Source organism: Eurypyga helias, unplaced genomic scaffold (assembly GCF_000690775.1).
Source record: "Eurypyga helias isolate BGI_N326 unplaced genomic scaffold, ASM69077v1 scaffold35829, whole genome shotgun sequence".
Classification (NCBI taxonomy): Eukaryota; Metazoa; Chordata; class Aves; order Eurypygiformes; family Eurypygidae; genus Eurypyga; species Eurypyga helias.
In genome coordinates, this window is record NW_010273357.1 from 41,609 (window position 1) to 67,741 (window position 26,133).

General features: G+C 47.6%; 1 protein-coding gene across 1 annotated transcript in view; it reads right to left on the bottom strand.

Annotated features, from left to right (window-relative positions):
- NFIA (nuclear factor I/A) overlaps positions 1–26,133 on the bottom strand; it is a gene marked incomplete at both ends in the record, with an annotated part of 86,726 nt that overhangs the window by 33,868 nt on the left and 26,725 nt on the right. Inside the window, 2 exons of the mRNA XM_010159455.1 lie at positions 15,124–15,251; positions 17,779–17,896. Of these exons, the coding sequence (XP_010157757.1) occupies positions 15,124–15,251; positions 17,779–17,896 (246 nt within the window). The remainder of the gene's footprint in view (positions 1–15,123; positions 15,252–17,778; positions 17,897–26,133) is intronic.

Below are 26,133 nucleotides of genomic sequence, written 5' to 3' on the forward strand. Positions count from 1 at the left end.
AGTAATGAACGCTAGAAAAGGATCTGTCAGCTGGAATCAAAGCTTAGACTAGTCAGCATTTTCTTCCTAAACCTTATTATGGCAAAGATTTTTCATCTCTGCACTCTGTTCATCCCAACAAATAAACCAGCTTGACCTCCACCTGTTCCGGAGTGAAGTCTGCTGTCATCCCTGACTAAAGCCTCTTCTTCCCCTTCCAAGCCCCCGGCACCACGGAGGAGGTGGGAAGGCAGAGCCGTGCACCCACTCCCGTCAGTCCCCGTTCATAACCAGACAGCATTTCACAGCGCAGATCGCAAGCCACCGAGGAGGGAAAAAAAATGTAGTGCCAACGAATTCTGGAAGGGGGCAACATTTTTCATCAATTTAACAATGTGGTTTTCATAGAAAGGCGTCCTTTTTTTTTCCCGGGTGCGTGACACCAGGAACTAGCCCCTGAGGAAGAACCGTCCTGCTTACGCCCTAACACCGAACCCGCGCTACCGCCACGGAGAAGAGCTGAGGAACAGAAGGAAGAAGCTCTTTGCGTTTCCTTTGCGTTTCGAAAGTGGAACGCGTTAGCTGTTTCAGAGAGGTTCAGCCCCGAGTGCCTGCAGGATTCTAGAAACAAGTCACGGCTGTAGAGTGTGACGTTGCTAAACAAAATAAAAGAATATCATGGAACACAGAACAGGAAGAGATGTCATAAGGAAAACCACATCGCCACAGCAGTCATTTCTTCAAATACATCATCATGACAAAACCACGTAAGAAGGTTTCTTGTACAAAGACATATCAGAAAAAGCCATTTCATATAAAGTTGGACTTCTCTGGGTGATTAATGCTACGTTCAACAAAGGAGACAGTGTCTGTCTAATTACATTAAATACTTATCTTCTAGGGATTGGCAGGGTGTTTCTGCTCAATGTCACTTTTCATGACAATGTAATGATAGATCCGTTTACTTACCAGTGCCATTAGCAAAAATTGTACTGTTTTCTCAACTGCCCTCATATCACAAAAATATTTGATTAACACGCTGTAGCTTATCTAATACTCTAAGCAACATATTCTGCATAGTTTTCTCTCTATTAAAAGAACAAGATTACAGCTTGTAAAATTTGTATTGCACTCACACAAAAATAAATGAATAATGTGTGGTATAGTTCAAGTATCTTACTAGTTCACAAAACAGGTTTCTTTGATTTAAAATTAACTTGAACTTAAAAAACCAAGGTTTTGGGGGAAACAAGCAAACACACAGAGGCATAACTCCAAGGCACTACTTCCCATCCAGTCTTTAGTTATTATTTCCTTTTCATTTCAGCTCATCTTTTCAAACTTTTAATACCTTTTGAGGGGGGTGGGGGGAAAGCTTTCATCCCTCTGCTGAAAAATAGATACGGCCATCTCCCAAGTCTTTAAAATTCACCGCACCGTGAACCGACTCTCCAGAGTCATGCTACGGTGCCAACACACAAAGAACAATGAACCCCTGGAAAAATGCACCCAGCGAAGGCAGTTTATCGAGTAACGAGATAATTTCATAAACCTACGCTGAAGAGAGAGGCTGTGGTGTAACATTCCAGCAGCATGTATCAGCTACCTGGTATTTACTAACAAGGTTAAATGACTATCTGTTGGCCTCAGCACTCTTCATAATTCACTTTTTAATGGATGGACAGGAAAAGTCAGCAGTGGATGGCACAGATCAGTTCAGAAATAGGACAAGAGAGCTTACGGCAGTACCTACTTCCGAACGCGCTCCCTCTTCCCGCACGATCACATCAAAAGGCTGTACTTAGCGACTGCGATCCTTCAAATCTACTCATAAATCCCTTGAGGGGCAGATCCCTATTTCTGAGCGAAACAGCAAATTTGAGAAACAAAGACCAGTGAGGAGGTGATGTCAGCTGGTCCCACGTACAGCACACCAGCTCTCCTCTCCCGGGCTCCTGGGCACCGTACGCCTGGGCAGGGGGCGGCGCGTGGCAAGAAGCTTCCGCCCGTGGGGAGTCAGGACCTCAACCCCACTTTGTGACAGCTCCTCGCGCTGCCACCAAAGGGCAGCAAGAAAGTCCCAAAACTGACTCGTGTTGGGCACAGCTCGACACAGCAATGCAGAACTCACCCAAACGGCCTTTTAAAATCCCTTCCAAGTGACTCCTGCAGCGAGAGGATGACACCGCAGCCAACCGCCACATATGACTCTCCAAATTAATAATGGATTTAGGATATTCATTCCCCGAGCTGTGAGGGTTCGGGGTGTGTCTGCAATTATCTAGATATAAGTCTGACACACATTATCCTTCGATCAATGTCATTTCCCTTAGTAGCCAACAGATTATCAGCAGCTTTGTGATATTCCAGGTGTCAAAGAAGAATTAAAACCACAACAATTGCCCAAACAAAGGGACAAAAGGCGGGATACGTGTTTCTGAGCCCTGCATATCAATTTAATATGTGCAGCTGACAATGATGCAAATGTCCTCGGGAGAGAGGCAGCAAGATCCGTGCCCAAACATACACACACCACCGTCAGCAAGATGGCAGGGAACAGAAGCAGTAGGATTCCCAGCCCAGGACACATGCCTCAGCAGGCAAAGCAACCCAATGAAACAATCCTCTGGTTGGGGAGAATTTTGGAAGCACCTGATATGGAAAAGGGCCCTAAACAAGCCAGATGGTACTTTTAGCTGGCAGCAGAAAGTAGGAGACAGCCAAAAACATTACAGCATTTCCCCAAGAGGCCAGCAAATCGATTTTTAACCATTTTTTTTAAAGTGACGCTCTGAATATAAAAAATAATGTTTCTGTGCATTTTAAAATTGCTAATTTTATGAATAATACACTTAAGAAGGCAACAACTGGAAGAGATGAGAAAGCAATGGATTTTCACTTTCCCAGGGTGGTTGTATATTTGACATCAGGTTTCTACTCAGTCACTGCCACTGTTTACTCTGAATTAAATGCCAGTTTTTGTTCAGGGTTTTTCCACATAATGTTAAAGAGAAAAATCCTGCAAAAGTACAGAAAATAGCACTGTAAAATGACAATAGCACAACAGTTCTCAGAACACAGGAGAAATGCTGTTTGTAAGTCTGCTCTGCCCTCTTAAATTCCTCCCAAATCACTGGGTTCCTAGGTGATCATTTTTTAACAGAGGGCAAACAACTTATTACTTACAAGTTCCCATTTGGCTAGGGATTTGCATAGGAAATACAGCTGTTTTGGGGATCTTTTCATTTTTAAAATCCCCAAATGGCCAGAATTTGCAATTCTGCCTGGATGACAGGACTCTCCTCAGGAATCATTTCGATGTCAGATGTCGAACTTTGATGGTCAGAAGCAGCACCTTGCAGAGCACGTTTAGATTAGGTGTGGCCAAGCGGTTTTCACCCAAGGAATGGCAGAGGTGTAGGTTGCAAGGACTGAAAGGGCAGAGGAGTCATGAAATGAGTGGGACTGACCAATACCCTTGGCTCCAAAGCAGCAGCTGGCACCTCGGACTGACCAAGTTCAGAGTTAGAGTCAGGACGATGCTATACTTTCATTTGCTGTTATTTTGGTGAACAGTAAAGGCGAGCCCTAAGACAGAGTTAAATCTGGGCTACATCCAAAGTGCTTTCTCCTGTCTGGAGCAAGATAGTGCATTAGCGTACTGCATCACAGATAACATTCCTGGAGACCAGCGTGGGCTGCTGTAATAAACTGGGACGTTACACTACGTACGAAGAAAGATAATCCATACATTTGTAGTTTTCAAATCACATCGACTGTAAATCCTCACTTTTACAAAAACAAGTATTTCCCTCCTATAGGTGGAACCTAAGGCTTTGTCTCCAGCCCTTGCTGATACTAAACAGTCCCACTCTTTTCAGGAGCACGGCTCTCGGACATGACTGCAGGTACCATCTCACTTGGCTGGCTTTTGGGGGTTTGGAGATCTGCACGCAAATCCCAGCGAGGCAAACGAAGACTGCGCACAAAACAGTAAAACAGCCTATAATTTTCCAGCTAATTTTAGCAACAGGATCTCTTCTGTTATGCTTTTTAGTGTGTATCACACTAAAATTAGCAGCAACCATTGATGTAAGAGACTAGCAGCAAGGATGACCTCACTAGGACTGCGGGCTGTGCCAGAGCAGGGTGGGCAAGCAGAGGTGGAGGATGCTATGGGGTAGCTGCTCTCTCCTGAGCAGGACACCAGTGAAAACGCAGTAAGACTGTGGTCGGTATACACACTAGATGCAGACAGAGCCGTACTTTGAGTCTTGTGAAGCTGGAAAATGAAAGAAGACAGATTATTGAAACAGCATTCCTTCTTCAGGCTGCAGCGTCCTTACCGCAGTCACTCCAGCGGGGCCGGCTGTGTGGGGCAGCACTGTGTTCATGCCCTTAGCTCCGGGGCCATGGGTCAAGGTTACCCACCCTGGGCAAACAACCCAGCTGCTGTCGCAGCACATATACATCCCTGGAGGTATAGGATGGCTCCGCAGCCACTCAGCCAAATTGTTACCTGAGCTAACAGGCTGCCAGAGAGATTTCCTTGCTTCCTTATGCTTACTGACTGCTGCGGTCAAAGTGTTGGGGCAGCACTTAACTTGAAAGAAAGTAACCAGGGAATGATTTATTCACTACTTCTGGCAATAAAAAAACCACTAAGGAGCATCAAGCAAAACGATCAGGCTACAGACAAAAGAAGCGGCTCTTCCTTACACAGCACCGAGTAAAACTGGAACTCGCTGCCGTGGGCTGTTGTGGAGGCCGAAATACAGAACGGGTTAAAACCAGCCCACATCTCCGAGAGAAAAGTCCGCTGATGGCTGTCAAACACAAAGATGTGAACAGAGCCTCTGGCTCATGAACCCAAGCTGTTTGCTGCCAAAATCCGGGAGGCTGCGCTCTGAAAAGCGCCGCTGGGTGCCTGTCCTGCTGTTGGATTCTTCCTTCAGTGCCCGCGACCAGCTCTTGTCAGAGACGGCGCCGTGGGCTAGGGGAGCCCTCAGTCCGGCTGAGGAAACCCGGTCCTCCTCTCTGTGGGCAGATCCACAAGTTTTGTAGGCTGGAATGGGCTGTACCCGCAGCTGACAAACGGGAGATTTGCAGCAGGTATCCAGCTCAATGAAATTAAGATCTCGGGATTGCTCCTCACACCGTGCGTAACCAGGGAACATCCAGAGTCGGTGTGGCAGACACAGTGTGGGAAAGGAAATGGAAAGAAGGGACGTAATACGGTCTGCTTCCTGCTCCTGGTCCTGGACCATCTTCTCTCTGTCCCCTAACACCTCTCACTGCACATTTTGACTTTGGGTGAAAATGCTGCCTTTACAATACAGCCTGTTTTCTCCTGGAAAGCAGAGATCAGAACGTGTGCCCGGAGTACAGTAGCTGCACTGTGTGCTACGCAGCGCAGGGATGGCTGGACTGGGAATGTTAATAAACAGTGCTGAGAGCAGAACTCCTGCATAAAAAGGGTGTATGTTACATCTCCCCCCTCTCCCCTGTCTCACGCAATATTTACACAGCTGTGCTTTGTAAAATGTGCAGGGGAGGTTTTTATTATTATTTTTTGGTAATTTATTTCCCTGAGATAGCCCGGCATCTGTTCTGCGGTGAGCTTCTTTCACAAAGTTTCACAGTTGCCTTGACTGATGCAAAAGGAGGTCATGGTCCCTGTTCGGTGAGGCCCAAACCGTTGTTTCAACCACTTTGCCATTCTGTCTGCCTAACTCATCTTCTGTTCTGTGGTTTTGGTTCGTCCTCTACTTGGAAACGTCCATCCCTGGGGGGACTGATCTGGCTAGGTGAGTATTTTAGTTATCTGTTTTATAAAATGCAGAAGTGCACAGGAATTTGCAATAATATGCATCATTTACTGGCTCTCAATATGTACTGTATATTGGCTCTGAAGACTACTAATATTTTCCAGCTGCCTCCAGAAAGAAAGAGCTCAGTGCAGCCTTTGCAGTGGGTCCTTTCCCATGACTGCCTACACAGGTGATGAAGACTTTGCCTGTGTCCTGAAGAATTAATAAGCCTGAACATTTCTGTACCAGCAGCATACCACAGGAGATAAAATATTGCTTCTGCTTCCCAAACACATTAGAAAAAGCAAGTCTGCTGATCTCAACTGCTAAGACAGCACATGCAGTCCATTTCCTAACCAAGATCTAATCTATAGAAGAGTTTATAGATCCAAGTCAACATCCTGAATTGGTCCCAGAAGCAAACAAGAAAACTAGTTCAACTTCTGGAAGACAGGTACAATACTTTCAATGTGTTTAATCCCATTTTGCAACTGAACAGTCCCATGCTGCACTATCAGATGATCCCCAGGGATAACTGCGTCAGAGGAGACCCCTCCGGAGCTCACAAAGATTCCTGGTGGACAGACTCCAAACCAGCAAGAAAAGCACAGCCATGTCCTTCGGAGCTCACCTCTGAACGGGCGTCTGAAGTGTCTGCTTTTGTCCCGATACCAAGGGAGTTTATAGCTTCCGCTTGGGGTCAGAAGTGGAGCATAAACCCTGCTCCGTGTGTGTACGAGCAGAATGGGTGGCAGATCACTGCTTGGCCAGCAACGTCTGAGGAGTGTCAGGTCCAGGGATGCCCTGTACTCCCAACACAGGGATCCCTTTGTCATCAGGAATCATTGTTCCAACCTTTGCCAGGACACAGCTTTCCAGGCACCAAACCTTTCCTATCAATCTGAAGAAAGGATTCAGCTGATGCTAAGCGTGTGTGGAGCCAGAACTGGCCCAGGTGACCTTACGGCTGTCACTGCACACAGAAGATCCGCTTTTAGCTTGGCCACCAAGTCAGTGAAAATAGGATGGAAGCTGCTAGCAGGAGGCCAGCTGAAAATGCAGCTTTAATTTGATATCTGAAGTGAAACACTTTCTTCATTTTTTAACTCGGAACTCCTACAGCTCATACCCATTTGTAAATGATGCGTTTCCTGACATCTGGAATTAGATGCAAGAAGCAGAGCCACAGCACTGACCGACTTTGCCAGGACCATCCTGAAGGGATCTTTTCCTCGGGGGCTTACAGCAAAGCTGAGGCATGTGCTCTAACACTTGCATGGGATTATTAATTTTATTAAAAATGGAAAGTACAGTTTAGGCTGAATGTCAGGGCCAAGTCTGTTGTGTTGTCCAGTGCCTGGAAAAAAAGGAGCCTTGGAGAGATGTGAACAGGTCTAGGACTTTTCAATCCGAACTGACTTTCCAAGCAGAAGTTCTTTCCCCACCTCTAACTGCCTTCCCTGCTTCCGAGGCAGCATGGCACGTTGTCACAGGTCTCATGCTACTACGAGAATTGCCAAAGAAATGCTGAGCTATTGATCCAGCGGTAATTTGCCGTCAAAATGACTGTCTGTCAGAGCAAACAAGTGGTGTTAACCACCTGACTTGATGAACGCTACTGCAGAAGACTGACAATGCTCCAAGCCCCGCTGTTGACCTGCTGCATGTCTCCTGGCTCACACTAAGTTCTTGGTCTTTGCTGGCCCTGACCAATCTGAGTTTAAGTTACCCATTAAGGTGCCATTCTGGAAAAGTTCTGTTTAAAATAAACAACAACTTCCAGTCGTGAGTAACTCATCTACTATGCAGCAGCCTGATTCCGATTGCCTGGCAGAGAAACACACACATTTTGTGCAGTATCTGATAAAAGATCTATAACGTGCTAACACAAACCTATCATGTAGCACCTGTGACTAACAGATTGTGATATCAAAGTCTTGATGCCTAAGTGCTCCTGTAAATGCATTAAACTTTTAGCGGCAGGAACTGTAGACTGCCAGTGACAAGGAGCTGATATGGTATTTCAGTAAAAGTTGATAAGTGTGATTGCTCTTAGAAGAAAGGAAATATCTTACGTTCTTGAAAACCACTGGGCAGCTTGTGTTTTGATGGGATACTGTAATGCAGAGAGCAGGGATAAGGGAACACATGGACTCTATGAAAGCAAAGAGACATTTGAGAAAAGCTCTGAATTCTGCAGTAGCTGGAGTTCCTTGAAGTATGGTCCCACCGTACGTTTGGCTTCGGGCATCTACCTCTTCGCTTGCAACCAACTTTTTAGGTGGCACCGTGCACACGGGGCTGTGTTTAACTCCATGTACCGCTTAATGGAAGCATGAGAGGTAGCACAGGCCCAAGCACACTCTGCTTCCCAGCTGTGGCAGAGCAAGGATGCTGGAAGACTCTGTGAAGAGTGGGGAGAAACATGGGAAACTGTGTATAGAGTCTTGGAGACGAGAAGAAGCACAGGTCTGACCGGGAATGGGGTGAACGGGAGCAGGAGTCCTGGTCACAGCACACAGTCTAACCCAGCCCAGAGGAAGGTCTGCAGAGAAAACGGACGGTGGAAGTTTGCACCAACCCGGCAGGCAACAGGTTGTCAGCCGTAGCGCCCATGGCATCTCTCCAGCTCAACGGCACAGATTGGCGGGCTGAAATTCTCTCTGCTGTAAACCAAAATGTTCTGGCCACCCGAGAAACATGATCTGTTTCTGACCTCCCATTCCAAGAGCCAAACTATGCCATGGGCTGGAGGTTTGTCTGGTTGCAAAATGTTCCCGCTGTCTTAAGACATTAAGTTCAATGGAGGAAAAAAACGGCACTGGTGCCTGCCGATCGATGTGTCAAGGTATGTGATGAAGCTGCTGCCCAGGGTAGGTGCAGCCGTAACGGCTGTGTGAGTGTGCCGTCTGACTTGGCTTTACACACTGAGAATCGGAGGGCAAGACAATGTCACATCTGGGAAATACCGAGTAAATATAATTGGCAGGGATCCTGGATGTCGACCTCTGGTCTAAGGAAAAGAGACATTTCCTTGGGTTTGTCTTTCTTAAATAGGTCTGTGAATATCCAAACAGTTCAGCTTAAGGAAATTAATAAAGATCATGAAATTCCTGTGTCTAGTTACGATCCAGTGAAAACTGCCCACTACAGCAAGTCACTGAAAAGTAATGCCAGAGAATTATTTGATACTGAATACTCCAGGTCTGAAGTTGAATGTTTTCCCAGTAAAAAGGGATTATTGTTCTATTCCTTATTTTGTATAATAGACGGTTCTCATGTTTTTCATCATGTTTTCTACAGTCAGTCCCCTGAACCACTGGCAGTAACGCGGCACAACCGCTGGAACATCCTCTGAGCTCTGAGTTAGTGTGTGGCGTCAGGTCTTCTGATGAGCCCACAGACCTTTTGCCTGAGGACAGATCAGATGCACACTGCATCACTGACGCTGGGACACACCACACTATTTTATCTTCTAGGCAGTGCCAGGCAACAACTGTGTTTAGGGCAGAAAGAATGCATAAAGAACACAATCTAGGACCTCCCTTACACCACTTTCTCTGGCATTTCCAAGATATAATTCCAAACAGACTTTGAAAACAAGCTCTTGTGGTCGTCTGATCTATGCCTGAATGAGTCTTTCTGATGTGAAAGGCATAAATAAAAGTTCTTTAGTGAATACGGAGTTTTCTTGCGTGCTGGGAATCTGTGAAGAAGGAAGCCCATGCCAGATTTAAGAAAGGGGTTACTGAAACAAATTTTGGAGCGGTTGCCTGCAAGTGGTTGTTCCATAACCAGCACTGGAGAGAGACACAGTATATTAAGTTAGAGGTCACTGTCATGGCAAGGGAAATACCCCAGAATAGGATCTCAGTTCCTCAGTTTCTTAGAAATTGCTCAGCCATGGTTTTCAGACAGCCCCATAGACGGTGGCATGAGAATGAGCAGCACCAGCCCGAGTGGTGCAGTGAGCAAACACGGGGCTGCCTTTAAGAGCATCTTGACTACCCGAGACGTGTCCAGCCGCCTAACAGGGACCTTACGGCAGGTCCATATAATATTATCAACTCCATAGGCCCCTGGAACTGTAAATAAACTTCCAGGCATGCAGTGCAAGTGCCACTGCTAATTCCTTAAGGCTTCTGCACTGAAGGTCTCATTTGGTTCTTGGCGTTTTCAAGGTGAAGACCTCCAAAAGCCCAGCACAGCATGACCGGCAGCAGAAAGGCCGGGGTGGAGCTGGGGCAAGGGAAGGGGGGTGACCACGGTGTGAAAAGCCCCATCGGTCTTTCAGCGGAAGAAGAACCAGGGAACCACCCGTTCTGCAAGGGGGTGCAGTGCTGCAGGTTGGGCAAGGCCCCGACTGAGGCAGAGCTAACTGACCCTCCAGATATCTCAAGAAGCGCTTGGAGCACAAACACGTACCCTTCCTGGCATCACTGTCCTCTAGGGACCAAACTAACTTGTGGAAATACAAGTCCCAGGAAGATCTAAGGAAAATAACTAACAGGATACTCCGAATGTGCATCTTAAACGTTTTTTCCGCGCCACACTGTAGACGAGAGTGGAAATAGAATTGGCAAATAACATCTATGTGCTACACTAGAAAATGACTGACAGAGCACAATGTGAACATCACTCCTGGACCGAACCAGGAGAATGCATTAAAAAAATGCCGAAGTGGAATACTGACACACATTAACTCAATCTTCTCTTATTATGGAATTAAAAAACTTATACCTGTAATTATGGCTTACCCCCATTACAAGCAGGGCTGCCACAGAACTGAACGAGGGCCAGCTCTGTCCATGAGTTCAAAGCCAGTGTGATGGTGCCTTATTTTCTTACTAACATCATCTTTATCCTCTCTTGCCCTTCTTCTCAGTTAACAAGAGTTATGTACTGAAAGTGCTGAGATAAAGTAATGGTAAGGAGGATACCGCAAAAGGTATTTGAAAAGCAGAAGTAATTTACTACATGTCTGCTTTGTTTTACTTCCTAAGCCTTCCTGTTGTGAAAGGAAATTCATCTTTTCTGGCAGACTCCAGCCTTTTTAGGCCTGAGAGCTCCCCAGGAGCTTTCGAGTGCAGGTAAATGGATGTGAGACTCAAGGAGTACAGTACAAGGAACATGGAATTAATGTTGGGTTTTGCTTCGGCTGTCACGTCTGACGTATAAGGAGAGTGCTACATCCTTGCTTGCAAGAGCTATCTAGATGTAAAACACACAGGCTGCGTCCTCCGCTCATTACCGTGGCTCTGCAATGCCACGAACGGAAAGGCCATGTTGCTGGTGGGTGAAGCATGCAGGATCTACACCCAGCAACGCCTCCACGGCAGAGCGATGTCAGGGTGCTCCGCGCCCCAGGGGCCCGTGGCGTAAAGCGCCGAGGAAGGGCTGCGGATGGACAATAGGTGCAGCCTGTATCCTGCACGCAGCGGAGACCCCGGGAGTAGGCACAGGGGAAGCATCCACCGCCTAATCTAAATAGCACACAGAGTGGTTTTGTCCTCTTCTGTTCTCCTGCCAGTTTGCACATATGTTCTGAGTATGCAGCCTGCCCTCCAAAGACCACTTACAGGGGCAATCACAGGGAAGCAAAGCAGGAAGAAAGTATCCAAAAAGGGAATTTGTTCAAGAGAAAAAAATGGAGACAGATGTAGAGTGACTAGTCACGGCTGGCGGTAAATAACCCTCTGCCTGGAGTGCTCTCTTTCTCTAAGAGGAGTTCACATATTCCAGTTCATATTTCCTTTCTAGGAAGTCAAATCCTTGTTTTCCTGGCATTTGTTCTTTTTTTTTTTTTTTACTTTCTTTCCCCTATATACTTTTTCCTTTCTGCATGGTCTAAAACTGCCTTCTCGTTTTCCCTTCCTCTCCTACGTTGTGGTCTCTTGCAAGCGTGACATTTCTCCCATCTCCCCCTCCTGCAGACCTGATTTCCCCGCACCATCCAGGCAACACCTTTGGCTACAACCCCCGCACGCTCTCCGGGCCACAGGCACTTCCCTCTGCCTCTGCACGTGCATAAGCACACGTGAGCTTCACACCCGCTCCTGCGTTAGAGTCCCCGCTTTTTCTCCCGTGCATGCCTCAGAATTAAGCAAACGCAACACACGCAGACAGAATATTCATCCTCTCGCTCCCATAAACCTGTCAAGGCATATAGGCCAAGAAGCTATCTCTGCATAAATCTAAATCTCCTGTGAGGAAGCAATCTACTCAAAGGCAATAAAGCCAAAGGATATATTATTATCTTTGGTGTGGATCCTACTGGGCTGGGAGGTTGGCTGCTGGCTCCTCTCTGAACTTTGTTCCCAGCCAGAACAGCCATCCCACAGACAAGTCTAAGCTTCCTTTCCTTGGTCTGATTTCCTCCTCCCGTTGTTTGGCCGGTAACCCAAAGGACAGGGTTTAATTATGGAGTTTGGAAACCTGGCTTACGCTACTCTGCCAGCACAGGATAAAACTACGGCCTGCCTTCCGAACCAGCACCATTCTGCACCGTTGATACCTGCATTATCCCACGCAGCATGAAACGAACCACATGGAAGAAATGCCAAGACAAACAAAAGGATGGCTCAGTCTTTAAACGTCTACTGCGAATTTCACTGAGGAAAAACCTGAAGCTCAGAGATTATTGTATGTTAAAACTGTGCCATCATTTTGACTGTAGATTAAATAAATGGCAAGGCCTTTTCTGGACAGGAAAGACATCGGAAAGGATGGATCTGAAACAGGTCCAGGCTCCAAAGCTCCCCCCTCAGAGAGGAACGCTGTGGCAAGCCACCAGGTAATACGGGATGTTAACATCATTTATAGGACTTTCAGATGACCAATGTATTTTCTAGGCAGATGTCCCACCGAAGACTCATCAAACATGTCGCATTTCTGGAGACGAAGCACCCACGTCGAATACAAAGGGCCAGGCGTTAATATTGGTCCCACGTGTGATTTTGGAGGTGGGTCAGGACACCGTGCACAGACACCCCACCATTGCCCTGGCAGGGAAGGACCCTCGGGTGCTGTTCTGACCTTCCCCACCCATGAGCCGTGGCTCTTCAGGAAGTCTCTGCGGCCGTGCTCTCGCAGTGACCCTGTTTGACAGAGAAGCTGAGGCAGTGAATTCAGAGCACGGGCTGCCTGACAGCTGGGGCAGAAGTATTGGGGTGGGGCTGCGTGGGCACGGCAGAAAGATGGTTTGAAAGAGCATCCCACGCAGGCAGGATAAAGCTCTTTTTCTTCATAGCTGTGACAGTGATAGATAGCTTGGAGAATCTGAGCTGTATCTACTTGGTACCTGGCTTGAGTCCCTGATGTTGCAAGGTGATTTTCTGCCCTTTTACGGGCAAGACTAAGCAGAATCTGGGATTTTTCCGTAGTAGGCGAGAAAGGTCATGAGGAAGGAAAAACCTTCTCTTCTCTGAGCTGTTGTTGCCTTCCTGATCACCTCAGGAAGTTTGCCATGGGCAGTGGTGCTTCTTCATGATGGGCACCCAGTGTCCCCGAGTGGTGGAGGCGCTTGGGAGGGGTAAGGCTTTGGGAACTTCTCCTGCCCAGCTCAGTGCCACGATCTAGTCAGGACTGGGAGGAGACAATGACCACACGTGGGGAAAACCACCAGAAGTGACAGCAAAATTAATAGCCAACCTCTGGCCGATGCACGAATGGAGAGCATTCGTCATCAACAAAGAGCACCCCAAACTTTGGGGGGAGTTAGCCCCCAGCCTGACAATGATGCAGAAGCAGTGACCCAGTCAGCTTTTTGCCATCTGTGTCTGCAGAGGAGGTTGTGATCTCTCCCTTTCAGTGGGCGACGAGCTTTTGTCCGTGTTTTTGCCGCTCCATGAGCAGGCTGGTTTAGTACAAGGTGAAGCTCTGTCTTGCATCATCTGGAGCCTGGAGCTGATGGAGGAAACAGCCCCCAGTGTCTACTGAGCAGGGCACCTCACCGAAAACACCAGAGCCCTGGGGACGGCGGCGGCAAGGCCGTCACGGGGAGCCTGGCACTTGTCTGCCTGCAGGTCCACCCTCTCCTCCTGCCAAAGTGCCACATCTGCACTCAATAAGGGCCCACAAGCTGGCTCCTCCTCATTAGAGGAGAGAGGGCAGCTGGCAGGGGATCCTCCGAGGGCTCCCAGGCGCGGGAATCAGTCCCCTCCCAGTCTGGAATAGCCCAAATTTGGTGACTTTCTGGGCATGCTGTAAAGGACAGCTGTTTGACAGGGTCTCCAGAGAAAGCTGTGGGTATGTTTCCTACATGATGAAGGATATAGGTGGCTGGCCAAGTGCCCACAGAACTGATTTTAATGCTGTTCAGGTTGAATTTACTTTTCTGTGCTGTATAGTTCGTTATACGCAGTGCCCTGGACAAGCATGTGTTGTTTCAAAACAAACCAAAACCATACTATTGTAAATCCAAACCAACAAGAAAGAAATAAAAAAAGAAGGTATTGCAAAAGACCCTTTGGGCTGATCCTTCTCAAGCACTGGGAGGTTGGAGATGAAAGCACTGCTTGCTTTCATCTAACAAATAAGACTTCTGTTATTTTTATTGGCAATAAATATCGAATAATTAGCTGTAAGCAAAATTGAGGCACTAACTTCACCTACGCACGTAATTCTGACCTAGAAAAATATTTTCAATAGTATTAAGCACCCAGATGATCTCAAGATAAGTGATCAATGGACAGTTAAGTATGTAACATAACATAACCCAAACGATGATCAACAAGAAAGATCACACACAAAAATCAACTGAGAGAAGGCAGAGGAGCTGCTTCCTAGCCCTTATAAAGTGTTAACACCCAGTGATACGTCTTTTGATATGAAGCCTCCAATCATGCTTCGTGGTATTAGACCATAATAAAGCAATCCCTACTGGTAAGTCTCTTAAAAGTCATAACGAGGTGAGCCCAAGTCTTGTATAACGCTTGAAACGTCCTTCTGCCTTATACACCTTTAGGGACATTAATTTAAACAGTGTAACTGCAGGGCAGAGCCCAGGCAGGTACTACTTTCTGCTGAGCAGTTGTCAGCACTATCCTAGAACTGAATCTGGACATTTTGACAGAAAAAGACTGCCTATCTTTTGCTGCATTATTTAAATACTTCAGATATTTGGCCAAAGTACAGAAGTGACACACTATAGAAACATTCACAGCTGCAGGAGCAATAAAACCACTACAATATTTTCATTAGACTGACCTTTTCTCAGAAAAAGTTACAAGACGTGTAGAATTGATCACTTTTCTAAACAGCACTCAGTGAATTCTGATACCAAAACCGAGCGAGTGGAGATCGTGTTCTCGGGCTCCCGAAAGCCGTGGCTTACCTGGCTCCACTTCATGCCATCCGCTTGACTGGCTGCCACTTCCTGGAGAGCGCCCTTGGCTTGTATAAAACGGCTCCTCACCAGGACTGTCCATCTCATCCTCCACAGACTTGAGACGTTTTGTAGAGCTGAGAGAGTAAAACCACGTAATAAATTCTCTGCACAGGGAAAGGAACAGAGGCGCGTCGGCTGGAACGCAGCTTGCTAGCCCGGTTTGAGGCTAACTTGGTTATGGGAACCATAACAGACTTAGAGCCCTGGGAAGGGCCCTGAGTTCTGCTCAGTCTGAGTTCTGCTCAGCCACCCTGCCCACCCAACCTCTCAGCATCCACTTTTAGTCTCCGTTTGCTTCGTTGCCAATGACTAAGCTTTGGTGAGATACAAAACAACCTCTCACAGAGACCAGACCCAACTCCTAAACACGCATTAGTTCAACTAGACAGTGGTGCAGGGTTTAGGCTTTTACAGGTGAGAAAGCAGGACACCTTTCAAAGCACACAGAGGTCAACACAAAGGCAAGAATTTAGTTTCTATTGCCCAGTCTTATAATTTGAATTAATATGGTAAGGACACCCAAGACTTATTTTAACCGACACATTTTCCTACAGTTTATTCAGAAAGACAAATTGTTTATCAGTTCAAACTTGTATCTCCAATCTTTTAACCACAGCCATTCAATCAACCCAGACCTCAGTCCCGTAAGAAGTGTAGACAAGTGAATGACGGAAGAATCCACCCTTGGATCAAACGTGATCCTACGAGTGTAAGCATTTCACTCTGCAACTGTCTGCCACCGAGCACAAAAAGCTCCAGCAGGTCCCTCTGGCCAGTGTCAGTCGGGAAGGATTCCCCTGTGATGGATCACACCGCCCCCACCAAAGGCTCAGGAGACAGAAAGCCCTTCCAGTGGTCTCCGGTGGCCCCTGACTCAGACTCTGGGAGTTTGGCAGGGAGAGGATCCCAAAGCCAAAGACACTTAGCTTGGCTCTGTTTTCCATAATGACTTGTACAGATTGCGTGGGGACGTTACCGAGAATTGCTCTCCTAAGTACTTTTCCAAGGCTGGGTCAGCTCACTCGTTCTTCCCCGGATCTGTAGTCTATTAAGACCTAAGGCATTCGAGAACAGGCTCCTCTGTGAGGGGGGAACACATTTAGCAGACACCAAATATTCCACTGCAGTTTCTACCAGCTTAAACCTTGCAGCCTCTCGGCAGCTCCCCACCCGGAGCTGTGCACAGGTAGGAGCTGGCGGGTATGCCAGATCAGTTTGTGAGAAACAGGAAGAGTAACTCTTGCGGTATGCGTGGAATGCAGGATTGGCCATTCCTTAAATTAAGAGAATTGTTACGTGTCAATAGGGGAAATTGTGTGCATACAATATAATTACTGCCCGATAATTCTGCTGAGTCTGTGTATTTAAGGAATATTTTTTTTCCTGACTGGGAACAGCCTAATGAGAGGAAAACAAACATATTACCAAGTTATTAACTACCCATGCTGTTTATAATTAGCTCCTTATCAGTCGTAGCTATTTGCAGAAGAATAGAAGAGCAACAACTGAGCTCTCAAGTAACACTAATAACCTCACTTTTTGCTTCTGGAGTCACAACTAAATTCTACCTGAGAATGGTGCTAATGATGAGCACCGTAGGGTAACGCTTCCACGCAAGAAAGAGCGAGCACCAAGTTTTTAATTGATGTGTAATGGGAACTGTAGTCACCGAGCTTCACAATGTGCACACTAAGTGCAAGATGTAGAATGCTCTTCCAACCACTGCAAACTGTAAGAGGTTATTGCTAAGAGCCTCTCTTTAAAGATACATGTTTTTAAAATCAAAACAACAGCTACATTCAAACTGCAGAGTTTTTACATGTGTACTTGCTTACTGCAAACCTGGTGGCACTGCAGACTGAGCTGAAAATGTAGAAGAACCCTGGGCTGAAGCTAGACTTTCTTGTCGTGCCTTTGAAGTGATCTATTTTAGCTGTGGGGGTAAAAAAAAATCAATCCGGGTCCTTAATAGTGTTCAAGACTACCAGAGTGACTGGGCTTGTTTATAAATCTAACCTCATGGATGGTTAAAGTGAAAGGGAAAAAATAAAAAATATCCTTGTTTGGTAGTTGGTATCTAAGCCAAAATCAAAATCAGACTGGGCAGTCATCTGCATTAACCATCCAGCAGTCTAAAGGCCGAGGCACAAATCTCTAAATACTACATCAAAACTGGAATGCTTCACAGGCCAAGGTCCTAAAAGGACCTTAGACTCACAGACAACACTTTTTATGATAATATATGCATATATGTCTATCTTAGGCCTTTCCTGCTACGATAAAGTGGCACATCTCAATATGCCCCCGACCCTCTTCTGCCACAAGTGAAACTCTAACGATTCCAGTGGAACTTCTGATACAACAAGATACAAAACCAGAAGTTACACACCTCAGTGCAGCGGTTTTTCCTCAGAGTCTGTGTGTATAAAAAGAACTTGAACAGCAACCCAGCTGAACATTCAGCTCTGTGAATCTGAAACAGCTCCCCATCTTGAGGCCCCCGAAGAGCTTGTCAAAGAATTTAATGGTTACTTCCCCAGATGAGTAATGATGCTGGCCTGGGTTTCCAAGTAACTTGGTATTAGGCAGAGATTAAATTACCTGGTAGAGGATGTGCTCGGTAAAGACCTCCTCATTGCTCCTGGGCTCATGCTGTAGTATGAAGAACTTTCCAAATCTGAGAGGGAGAAATTAGGGCCTGTTCCTGCAGCTATCGGTGCTGGGGAAACAAAAGAGATTGCAGTCAGTAAGTCATGTGAATAAGGCATGAATTGCACTTCAAAATGACTTTCTTCTTCCTCATGAGTGTGTTTAGTTTCATGATGAGAACAGGTGGGACGTGGAAATTAGGAAATGCTAATGGTAACTGGCATCGCAGTCAGGAAGATGCAAATTTTATCAAGAATACAATGTTCCGTAACATAAACTCCTTCCTACATTCCTCCAAAGGTATTAGTTAAAAAAAAAAAATAATAAAAATTATGGCAAGCCTTTCCTTAAGCACTGCCTTTCTGTGAGTATCGTCCTAACAGTTAATGAAACCTGCAGCTTTCGCTTCTAGGACAAGGCTGCGCTTATCGGCATCGCTGCAGAGAGGCTGCGTCCTCCCTGGAGTGTGCCTGGCATCGCCCGGAAGCAGTACCGGCAGGGAAACCCACACCTCGGCACCTCTGGCACACACGTGATGCACATCCACCAGCACGGAGGTTACAGATGCTCCTCGGAGAAAGCACAAAAGCAGACGGGAAACCCGAGTTCCTTCTGCCTGCGAGCACCTGAGTTTCCCCTGGCCTCTCCTGCAGCTAAATCCGAGTGAGAGACACGACCCTGCAAAACCCTTTCCCAGCAGTTGGCTTCCGCTGTGCGCCTCTCGCTCCCTGACCCAGCGCCCCAGTTTTATGGTAAGGGACAGGAATACCTTTAACCTCCCCGTCCTGGAGCCTCGGTTTTGCATTAAAACATTATGAATTCCTACACAGGCTGAAGTTTGCAGGCACAAGGCTATGAACCCCGCGTGCCGTATTCCTCTGGGTTCAGAGAAGGGATGGAGCAGCTTAAAGTCAACAGATAAAGCATTTCACAAAAAAACACGGGAAATGGTACCACATCCACTGTCGCCGTTCCAGTGCTATTTACAGGACAATACAACTTTGGGAGCTGACAATTACGGATCATGATTTTCTCTCACATTTCAGAGACATCTGAAAAAGGACGTTCTGCACAATAAAAAGCACAAGCTTGGCCTGGAACGGATTGTCTGAGAGCCCTGATTCACAGCAACAAAGGCGAAGCAGTCTCAATGCCACACAGGGATGCTGAGCCAAGTTTAATCTTTGCTCTGAGAATCTGGCCCATTTTCAAACATGAAAAAATCTTTCACTCCGAGGGGCAGGAGTGAGGAAATGAAGACAGGATGGCTCCTAGCACCCAGCTAACATGTCTGGGCTGAAACCAGGCTTCTGGGAGAGCGCTGCCGCTGACTGTAATGGGGCCAGTTTTTCACCCCAAGTCTTAAGGAGCTCACAATGTCAGATCTGACAAGAGGAATAATGTAGCTTTGCAGCTGCCTCATCATCCCCACAAGACAATTAGTTGTTGTTTGGCAAGGATCTTTTAAGAACGTCATTGAGACAGAAAGGGAACAGCCTGGATAGCCATGGACTTTTAAAAGCATGGGATGGAAAATACACAGCGCCATTAAAACTTGAGAAAATGTGGAATGATCATTAAAAGGAACGAAGTTGGGAAGTAATTTACGACAAGAACACTCAAATCCTTTGTTATCTTCTCTTAACTATCATACGCTTCCTGCACACTGGGTATACGAGAGGGTGTGTTCACAGAAAGAAAGAAAAATTAAGCATAGTAAAATTAACTCGTTTTATCAATTTGTGCTTTCTGCAATGGTTTCCTGACAGCAGCTACAAGAGGCCGTAAAACTGATGAATTTGCATGGAAAAAGAAACCGGTGTAAGTAATTTGTGTAAAAGGTAACACGGACATGGACTGCTATAATTCAGACACCCTGCAGATAGCAGACTGCTGCAGTGTGAGCAGTTATGGGTTAGAAAAATGACCACACTGCAGTCAGTCTGACTTGAATGGAAATCAATCATAAAGGTACTCGCTGCAGCATCTACTCCACAGTTTTCAGCAACTTCCTTGCCAAACAGATTTGTGCTCTGGAAACCCTTTGCTGATCAATTCCTTTGCACCCTCTACCTACCAAAGCCTAACTCACAGCTCAAGCATACGGTTTTCCAAATAGGAACATAAAAAGGCAAGCACTAAATTAAAGCACTGCTTCTTTCTGAGGCACAATGAATTTCCTGGGCATTGCAAGATTTATGAAACAGTTTTATTCCAAGCAGATATGGAAGAAAGACTGGTATGTGGATAATGCTTTTATTCTTTCTCTCTCTCCCCCCTCCACGTTTATCACTCTCCCCCCAAATCCTGCACATTTCTGTTCCAAGCCCTGCATTGGCCCTGTAGGAGAATGAGCTGTACCTCCAGAGCAGGGGTGGGGGAGGAACAACGTACTGCTAACGCTGTGTAACCCCAGCACAAAGTAGCACGGGCTAATCACGCAGAGATTTCCGCCGGGGTAGCAAACACGGAGGATGCTTTCGTTGTAACAGGCCAAACCACTGTGCCCTACTCATGAGCCTGTTTGAAACCTGAGGGTTAAAGAAACCCAGCTCTGATACGCCCCGACAGATCCACAGCAACGTGCCCACTGCAGAGCCCACTCTGAGACTGCCAGGAACAGGTTAATGCTTTTTGTCTGCATGGCGGAAGGTCGTTTCCTCTTCCCGGCTGGAATTTGGTTGGAGCTGTTTGTGCTTTCTGTTTCTGCTGCGGCATCAGTGGAGCTGAGCCCCCCTCCCGGCCCTGCGCTGGCCTTCGGCTGCGGGAGCTCACTGCTTGGCATCCGCCTCCTCTAGTCCCCCGTGTGCTTTGCAGTGCAACACGCCTCCGGAGTGGGCACGGGGCAGCTGCCCCAGCCAGGAGGCACCTAAACCTGCTCCAAACGGCTTTTCACACTGCCTGTGTGGACTGTCCACCTTGCGTGGGCCCTGAAAAGCTGATGGGAAGGGAACACCTGCATTAATTTGCAGGATTTCCTGCGAAAGCTGCAGCTCCAGAGAGGAAGCAAAGGGATCAAAGTGGTGCAAACCGTGGCAAAACTCTCAGTTAAACCTCTCCATTGCAGCACCTGACAACCCACCATGCAACCTCCCCATGCCCTGTTCCCACGGGCCGGGAAGAGGCTCTGGCCCCACACGCAGCAGCAGCGTGGCTGGGAGGCTCCTGTCCAGCACAGCCAGGCGGCTACCGGCTGGAGCCTGCAGAAACTCCAGGCTCCCGGCAGCAAAACCACACCATTCCCCTCCCCGGCAAGAAACGCTCTGCAGCAAAGTCACCTTCTAATAGCTCAGGAACATCTCCCAAACAGGGAAGGATGTCAGAAATCACAGTTGTGAGTCAAAACAATAGTCACCACCTACGTGCCAGCACCAAGATGGCATCTGATCCAGGGCTCCGAGCCGGCGGGGGGCGAGGAGCAAGGACCCCTCTTCCCTGACACCCACCCAGCTGTCTAAGCAAACAACCTGACGCCGGCCTCTGCTCCCAAAAACCCCTGTGCACACGGGACGTTCCGCTCGCTTTCGGGGGCAGGAGCAGCCAGTTTGCCCAAGAGGAGGAGGAGGAAGGTGGGCATCCCTGCCTGAGCTCCCACGGATGCGGGGCAGCATCGCCCCTGCTGCCAGCCTGTTCCCTCCGCTGACGGCTTGTTAGCTCTGCTCTTCACCCGAAATGTCAAGAAAAATAACAGAGAAATTACCAAAAAGCCCTCTGACTTAACTCAATCGGAATATTTATTTTGAAAAATTTATTGAATTACAGAACAGGAAACCCACTAAATAAAACCAGCCAGGCTGGCACTTGTCTTCCTTGGAATACGGCAATCTCTTGTAGTCCCGTTAATGTTCAGTTTCTCCTTTTTGATGTATTTATTTTTACAAAGGGTCTGGGATGTGACTAAGATCATTACATGTGTAACACTGCAGCAAAGTGATAATGTGTTTAAGGTTAAATGGGAGAAACATGACATTTGACTAATAAACTTTTTCCTGTGTTGTGACTCCATAAACAAAGGGAAACACTCGCTGCTGCTGCCGAGAGGAAAGGGGAGCTGGGGGTTTTGTTTTTTGCAAGGCCTTTGTTTCCTACACGCTGTATCGTTAGACTCAAAGAGCCTCTGCCGAATACAACAGATATGAAATGTGTGATGTTCATTTTAAAATTACAAGTACAGCCTGCTATTGACCAGCTAATTATGCTGAGTTCCATTTATAAACATAGCTAACCACTAAGTTTATAGAGACTTTTTGTGCTGCTTTAATAGGATATTGATCGAGAGCAAGGTTTGAGTGGACTGCCATTGAATTGTGTAATGGCATACAAAAGGCAAGGTCACGGCAACTGTTCACTCTATGCCTGCAGTCTATTTTTTATTATAATCTTTTTTTCTTCCCCTCATACCCAAGCCCAAACAGTGTGTTTGGGATAGCAGTGCTTTGCTAAGGAATACAGAATAGCTTTTTAAATGTTAATTTTCATGCTGCTGACTTTAACTCCCTTCACTACTGCAGTGCTTAGTACAGCAGAAAACACAGGCTGCCGCTTCGCGAGAGCTGGTGTGCTACGGCCCAGCGTTCACGCGCGCGCTCGGCGCGGAGCACAGCCTCTCCTCTCCTGGGCGACAGGAAGGCAGCGGCATCCTGCCTGCCCGGCCCAGACCCCGGCAGCAGCCGGGGCAGCCCACACCTTGCCACAGGCATCCCGCCGCGCCGGGGCTGGCGGGACCTTCCCTGCAGCGTGGCTGTACCTGGATGAAAGGCGGGAGGAAGCCGTGTTTCCTTCGTCACACCGTGCTCGGGGTGGTGACAAGTACCTTCGTTTCTAGTGCTAGTCCGCCTGCCTGGCAGCAAGGACAGCTTCACTCCGCTGCTAAAGCTGCCACTAACCAAGCCTGGCACCCGCCTCATCCAGCAGGCTCCGAGCTGCAGATCCCGAGCTGTCCAAAATGCCTTGGCCACAGCAGCAGCTCTTACCTGTGGAATTAGTGTAGCTGTCTCGGGCATCATTAGCTGGACCGTTGCTGTGTTTATACAGGAGCAGTAAGCACCTGCATGTAGCGTGTGTGCTTGTGGGTTCACTGGCTCATTACAAGGATTGAAAGTCACCCCACTTGCTCCGTACAGCGCACAGCTAACATCTTAGAGCTCAGAGCGTGGCATTTTCAGTCCAGGGCACAGTCAGAATCCCCTTGTTTATCAGCATGAAGAATGATGTCATTTTGACAAATAACACAGCACAAAACAAATATGTTTGATTTGGCTCTAGCGAATGTTCATAAATCCTAAATCTTTCTTCACATCCTGGGCAGTGCAGTTTATCTGGCTGCTTGAAGGACCTCCAAGGGAGGAGATCTTCCCAGCAGCTCTGCACAAGAGCACATGGTGCAGACTCGAAGCCAAGAGGGGAAGAGCATTCCCTGTGCCTCTCTCCCTGCTCCAGCCTGCCACGGACTCCCCGCCTCTGCTAAGCGAGCGGGACGGTGCGCTTGGCAGTGGCCCGGCACCGCAGCCACCCCTCCGCCAGCACCTTTTCCAGAGGGTGTTCTCCAGTGCCCTGCAGATAGCTGCACACAGCGAGCGGAACGTTTTCCTAACAAGGGTAGAGAGGGAGAAGGCTTTGCTGGGCGAGCAGCTGGCTGTCCTAGCACAAAACCCGTACATCTCCAACGCGTCTGCTTCCGAGCCTTTGGGTGTCGGCCCAAACCCCTCTGGAAATGGAAGAACCAAGCCTGTGTTATCTGAAGGGGTCTCCCCAGTATCTGGGGTGACAGACAAGACTGTGACAGGAGCTCACACCCTCTGCCTGCTCATAATGATGGTCTGTGACACCCACATCAGGTGGGGTGGAGGGGGAACGATCTGTTTTTCAGATGAACATTTATGATCACCTTTCTCTGTTTCACTAGCCGCTGCAAGACTCAGGAGCTGGGTAGCCTTTCGGAAGAAAATCTGCATCTATGGGACTGAAGGAAGCAAGTTTGTGTTACGAAAAAGTCCAAGCTTGTTCAACAGCTCACAGAAACTGTGATGATCAGCACCGATAGGTAAGACAGATAATGGTAACAGCTGACCTTTAGCTTGATTAATTCATTCCCCCAATTTGCATGACGCAGACAACTGCCTGGTACTGGAGGCTCCTTGTCATGTGGACCTCTGGGAACTTTACCGAATAAACCTGACACAAAATTGCCACCAACAATAGGAGTAATTTTAAACAACAGCAGCAAACCACAGGGCAGTTAAAACGGTGGGAAATCACTTGTTTCTATCATCGCATGATCAAAAGCAAGCATGGAAAGAAAATGACAACGGATTTACACAGAGATGACCTCTCTGTAAAGACAACCCAGCACGCTCAGGAAGAGAGCACAGGCCGAACGTGAAGGCCCACTACGGACAGGCGGGCTCCTTCCCTGCTAGCCATGGGAAGTACAGCCACGAGAACAGGCCGAGGACACGCTGACGACTCGAGCCACGGATGGCTGACAGCCGCCGTTCGCAACGGAGCTCCCCCGATGGAAGTAACCCAGGGGCTGGTCTCGGATCGAGACATGGGAACACGCAGACAACCCCGCAAGGGTTACACTGAAAAGCACACTCTTTAAAAGACCTTGCCTGCCAACCCGGGCAAATATGCAGCAATTACTCTGCTGCTCTGTTATGTTAAACAATTCCTTGAATATTAGCATGCGGATTCATACGGCCTTCGCTGGGAATTCGCTGCTAGACTCTACGCTAAACATCTCCTACTGGGCAGCCACGGCATGTCAGGCTGCGGGCTTCTCAGACCTCACAAAGTAAACAAGGTTACGGCTGGTCAGTACATGTCTGGGGCATCTCCAAGGAAAATCCAGGGTGCTATCAAAAGCAGTGTAGCTAAATCAGTTGCTGGCACTCTTCCCTCTGAGTCAGTTCTGAAGTGGTATCCTGATAGGCTTTGGGGACACTATTTTTGGTAGAGGTGCTGGCTTGTAGACAGGATATAAAACTGAGGTCTTGACCTGCCAGGATTATTAAAGAGCCCATGAAAAACAGTGCAAACCCCTGTGCCTGGAACAGATAAAAGCTAAATCTTTACAGTTTGCCCACCAACACCTCCTTTCTTATTTCTGATGAAGTCCATGCCCATCCTGCTCTTCCTGCATGCGCGTGCCCGACCCTTGGAGGTGATGCACCGCAGCGCCAAGCAGCGGGAACGTGCTGGGCACAGCTCAGCGTTTGCAAAACATGCTGACTGCTCTGATTTTTGCTACACAATGTTTTAGTTTAGTCCAATAAAATATAATGGCAGATTAACAGGCATGAAACCTGACGCTCATGAGGTCAGTGCCAAACGCTCAGGGAAGCTGGGCTGGGACTGGCTGCGAAGGCTGACGTCCCGCGCGGGGACACTTTCCTCCCAGCCCTGTCCTGGGCACACACGGATGCGGCTGACAGAGTCCAGAGGCAGTTCTGCTGTGCAGGGCTCCGACAGCGAAGATAAGATTGTGGTGAAGTGGGATGCCTTGCAGAGGGGGAGGGTGAATCCTCTGGGCTTCAAAAGCCTCACGCTGTCACACTGAAATAACACGGAGACGTTCAAGGGGTGGCGATAACTTGGTTTTGTCCGCCGTGGCAAGTCAGTGTACGCAGCGAGTTATTTAGCACTCTGGTAAGTGAGCTGATGTGCAAACGTGCTGAGCGCTCAGCAGCTCCTCTTCTAAGACCTTTTAATTTTGCCCTTCTCACAAAATTCCAGTGTCATAACACGGAGATGTTCAAGGGGTGGCGATAACTTGGTTTTGTCCGCCGTGGCAAGTCAGTGTACGCAGCGAGTTATTTAGCACTCTGGTAAGTGAGCTGATGTGCAAACGTGCTGAGCGCTCAGCAGCTCCTCTTCTAAGACCTTTTAATTTTGCCCTTCTCACAAAATTCCCACCAGTTGTCAGGGAATAAAACTCTGGAGAAATGTCTGCCTTAAACTTTTTCTCCCTCGTCTCTCTCTCCATATAACTGTCTCATATATATCACAGAACTCTGACATTCATGCATCTCCCACTTGCTTTCCTTGTAGCATCCTATTTTTGAACAGAAAGCCAATTTACTAGCTAGTGCAAGTCTTTCTGAAGGAGGAAATAAAACAGGAAAATCCTTACAGAAACTCTGTGTTCTGACTCAAACCCACAGATTCTCTGCTAGGTTTGTACCAGTCAGATTCCAGCCCCAGAAGAACTTAAACTACGTGCTCAGAGCCAATATATAAGCAAATATTCCTGTTATCTAGGAGCCCCATTTTATCACTGGCCGTGCTAAAGTGGCTGGGTACAAA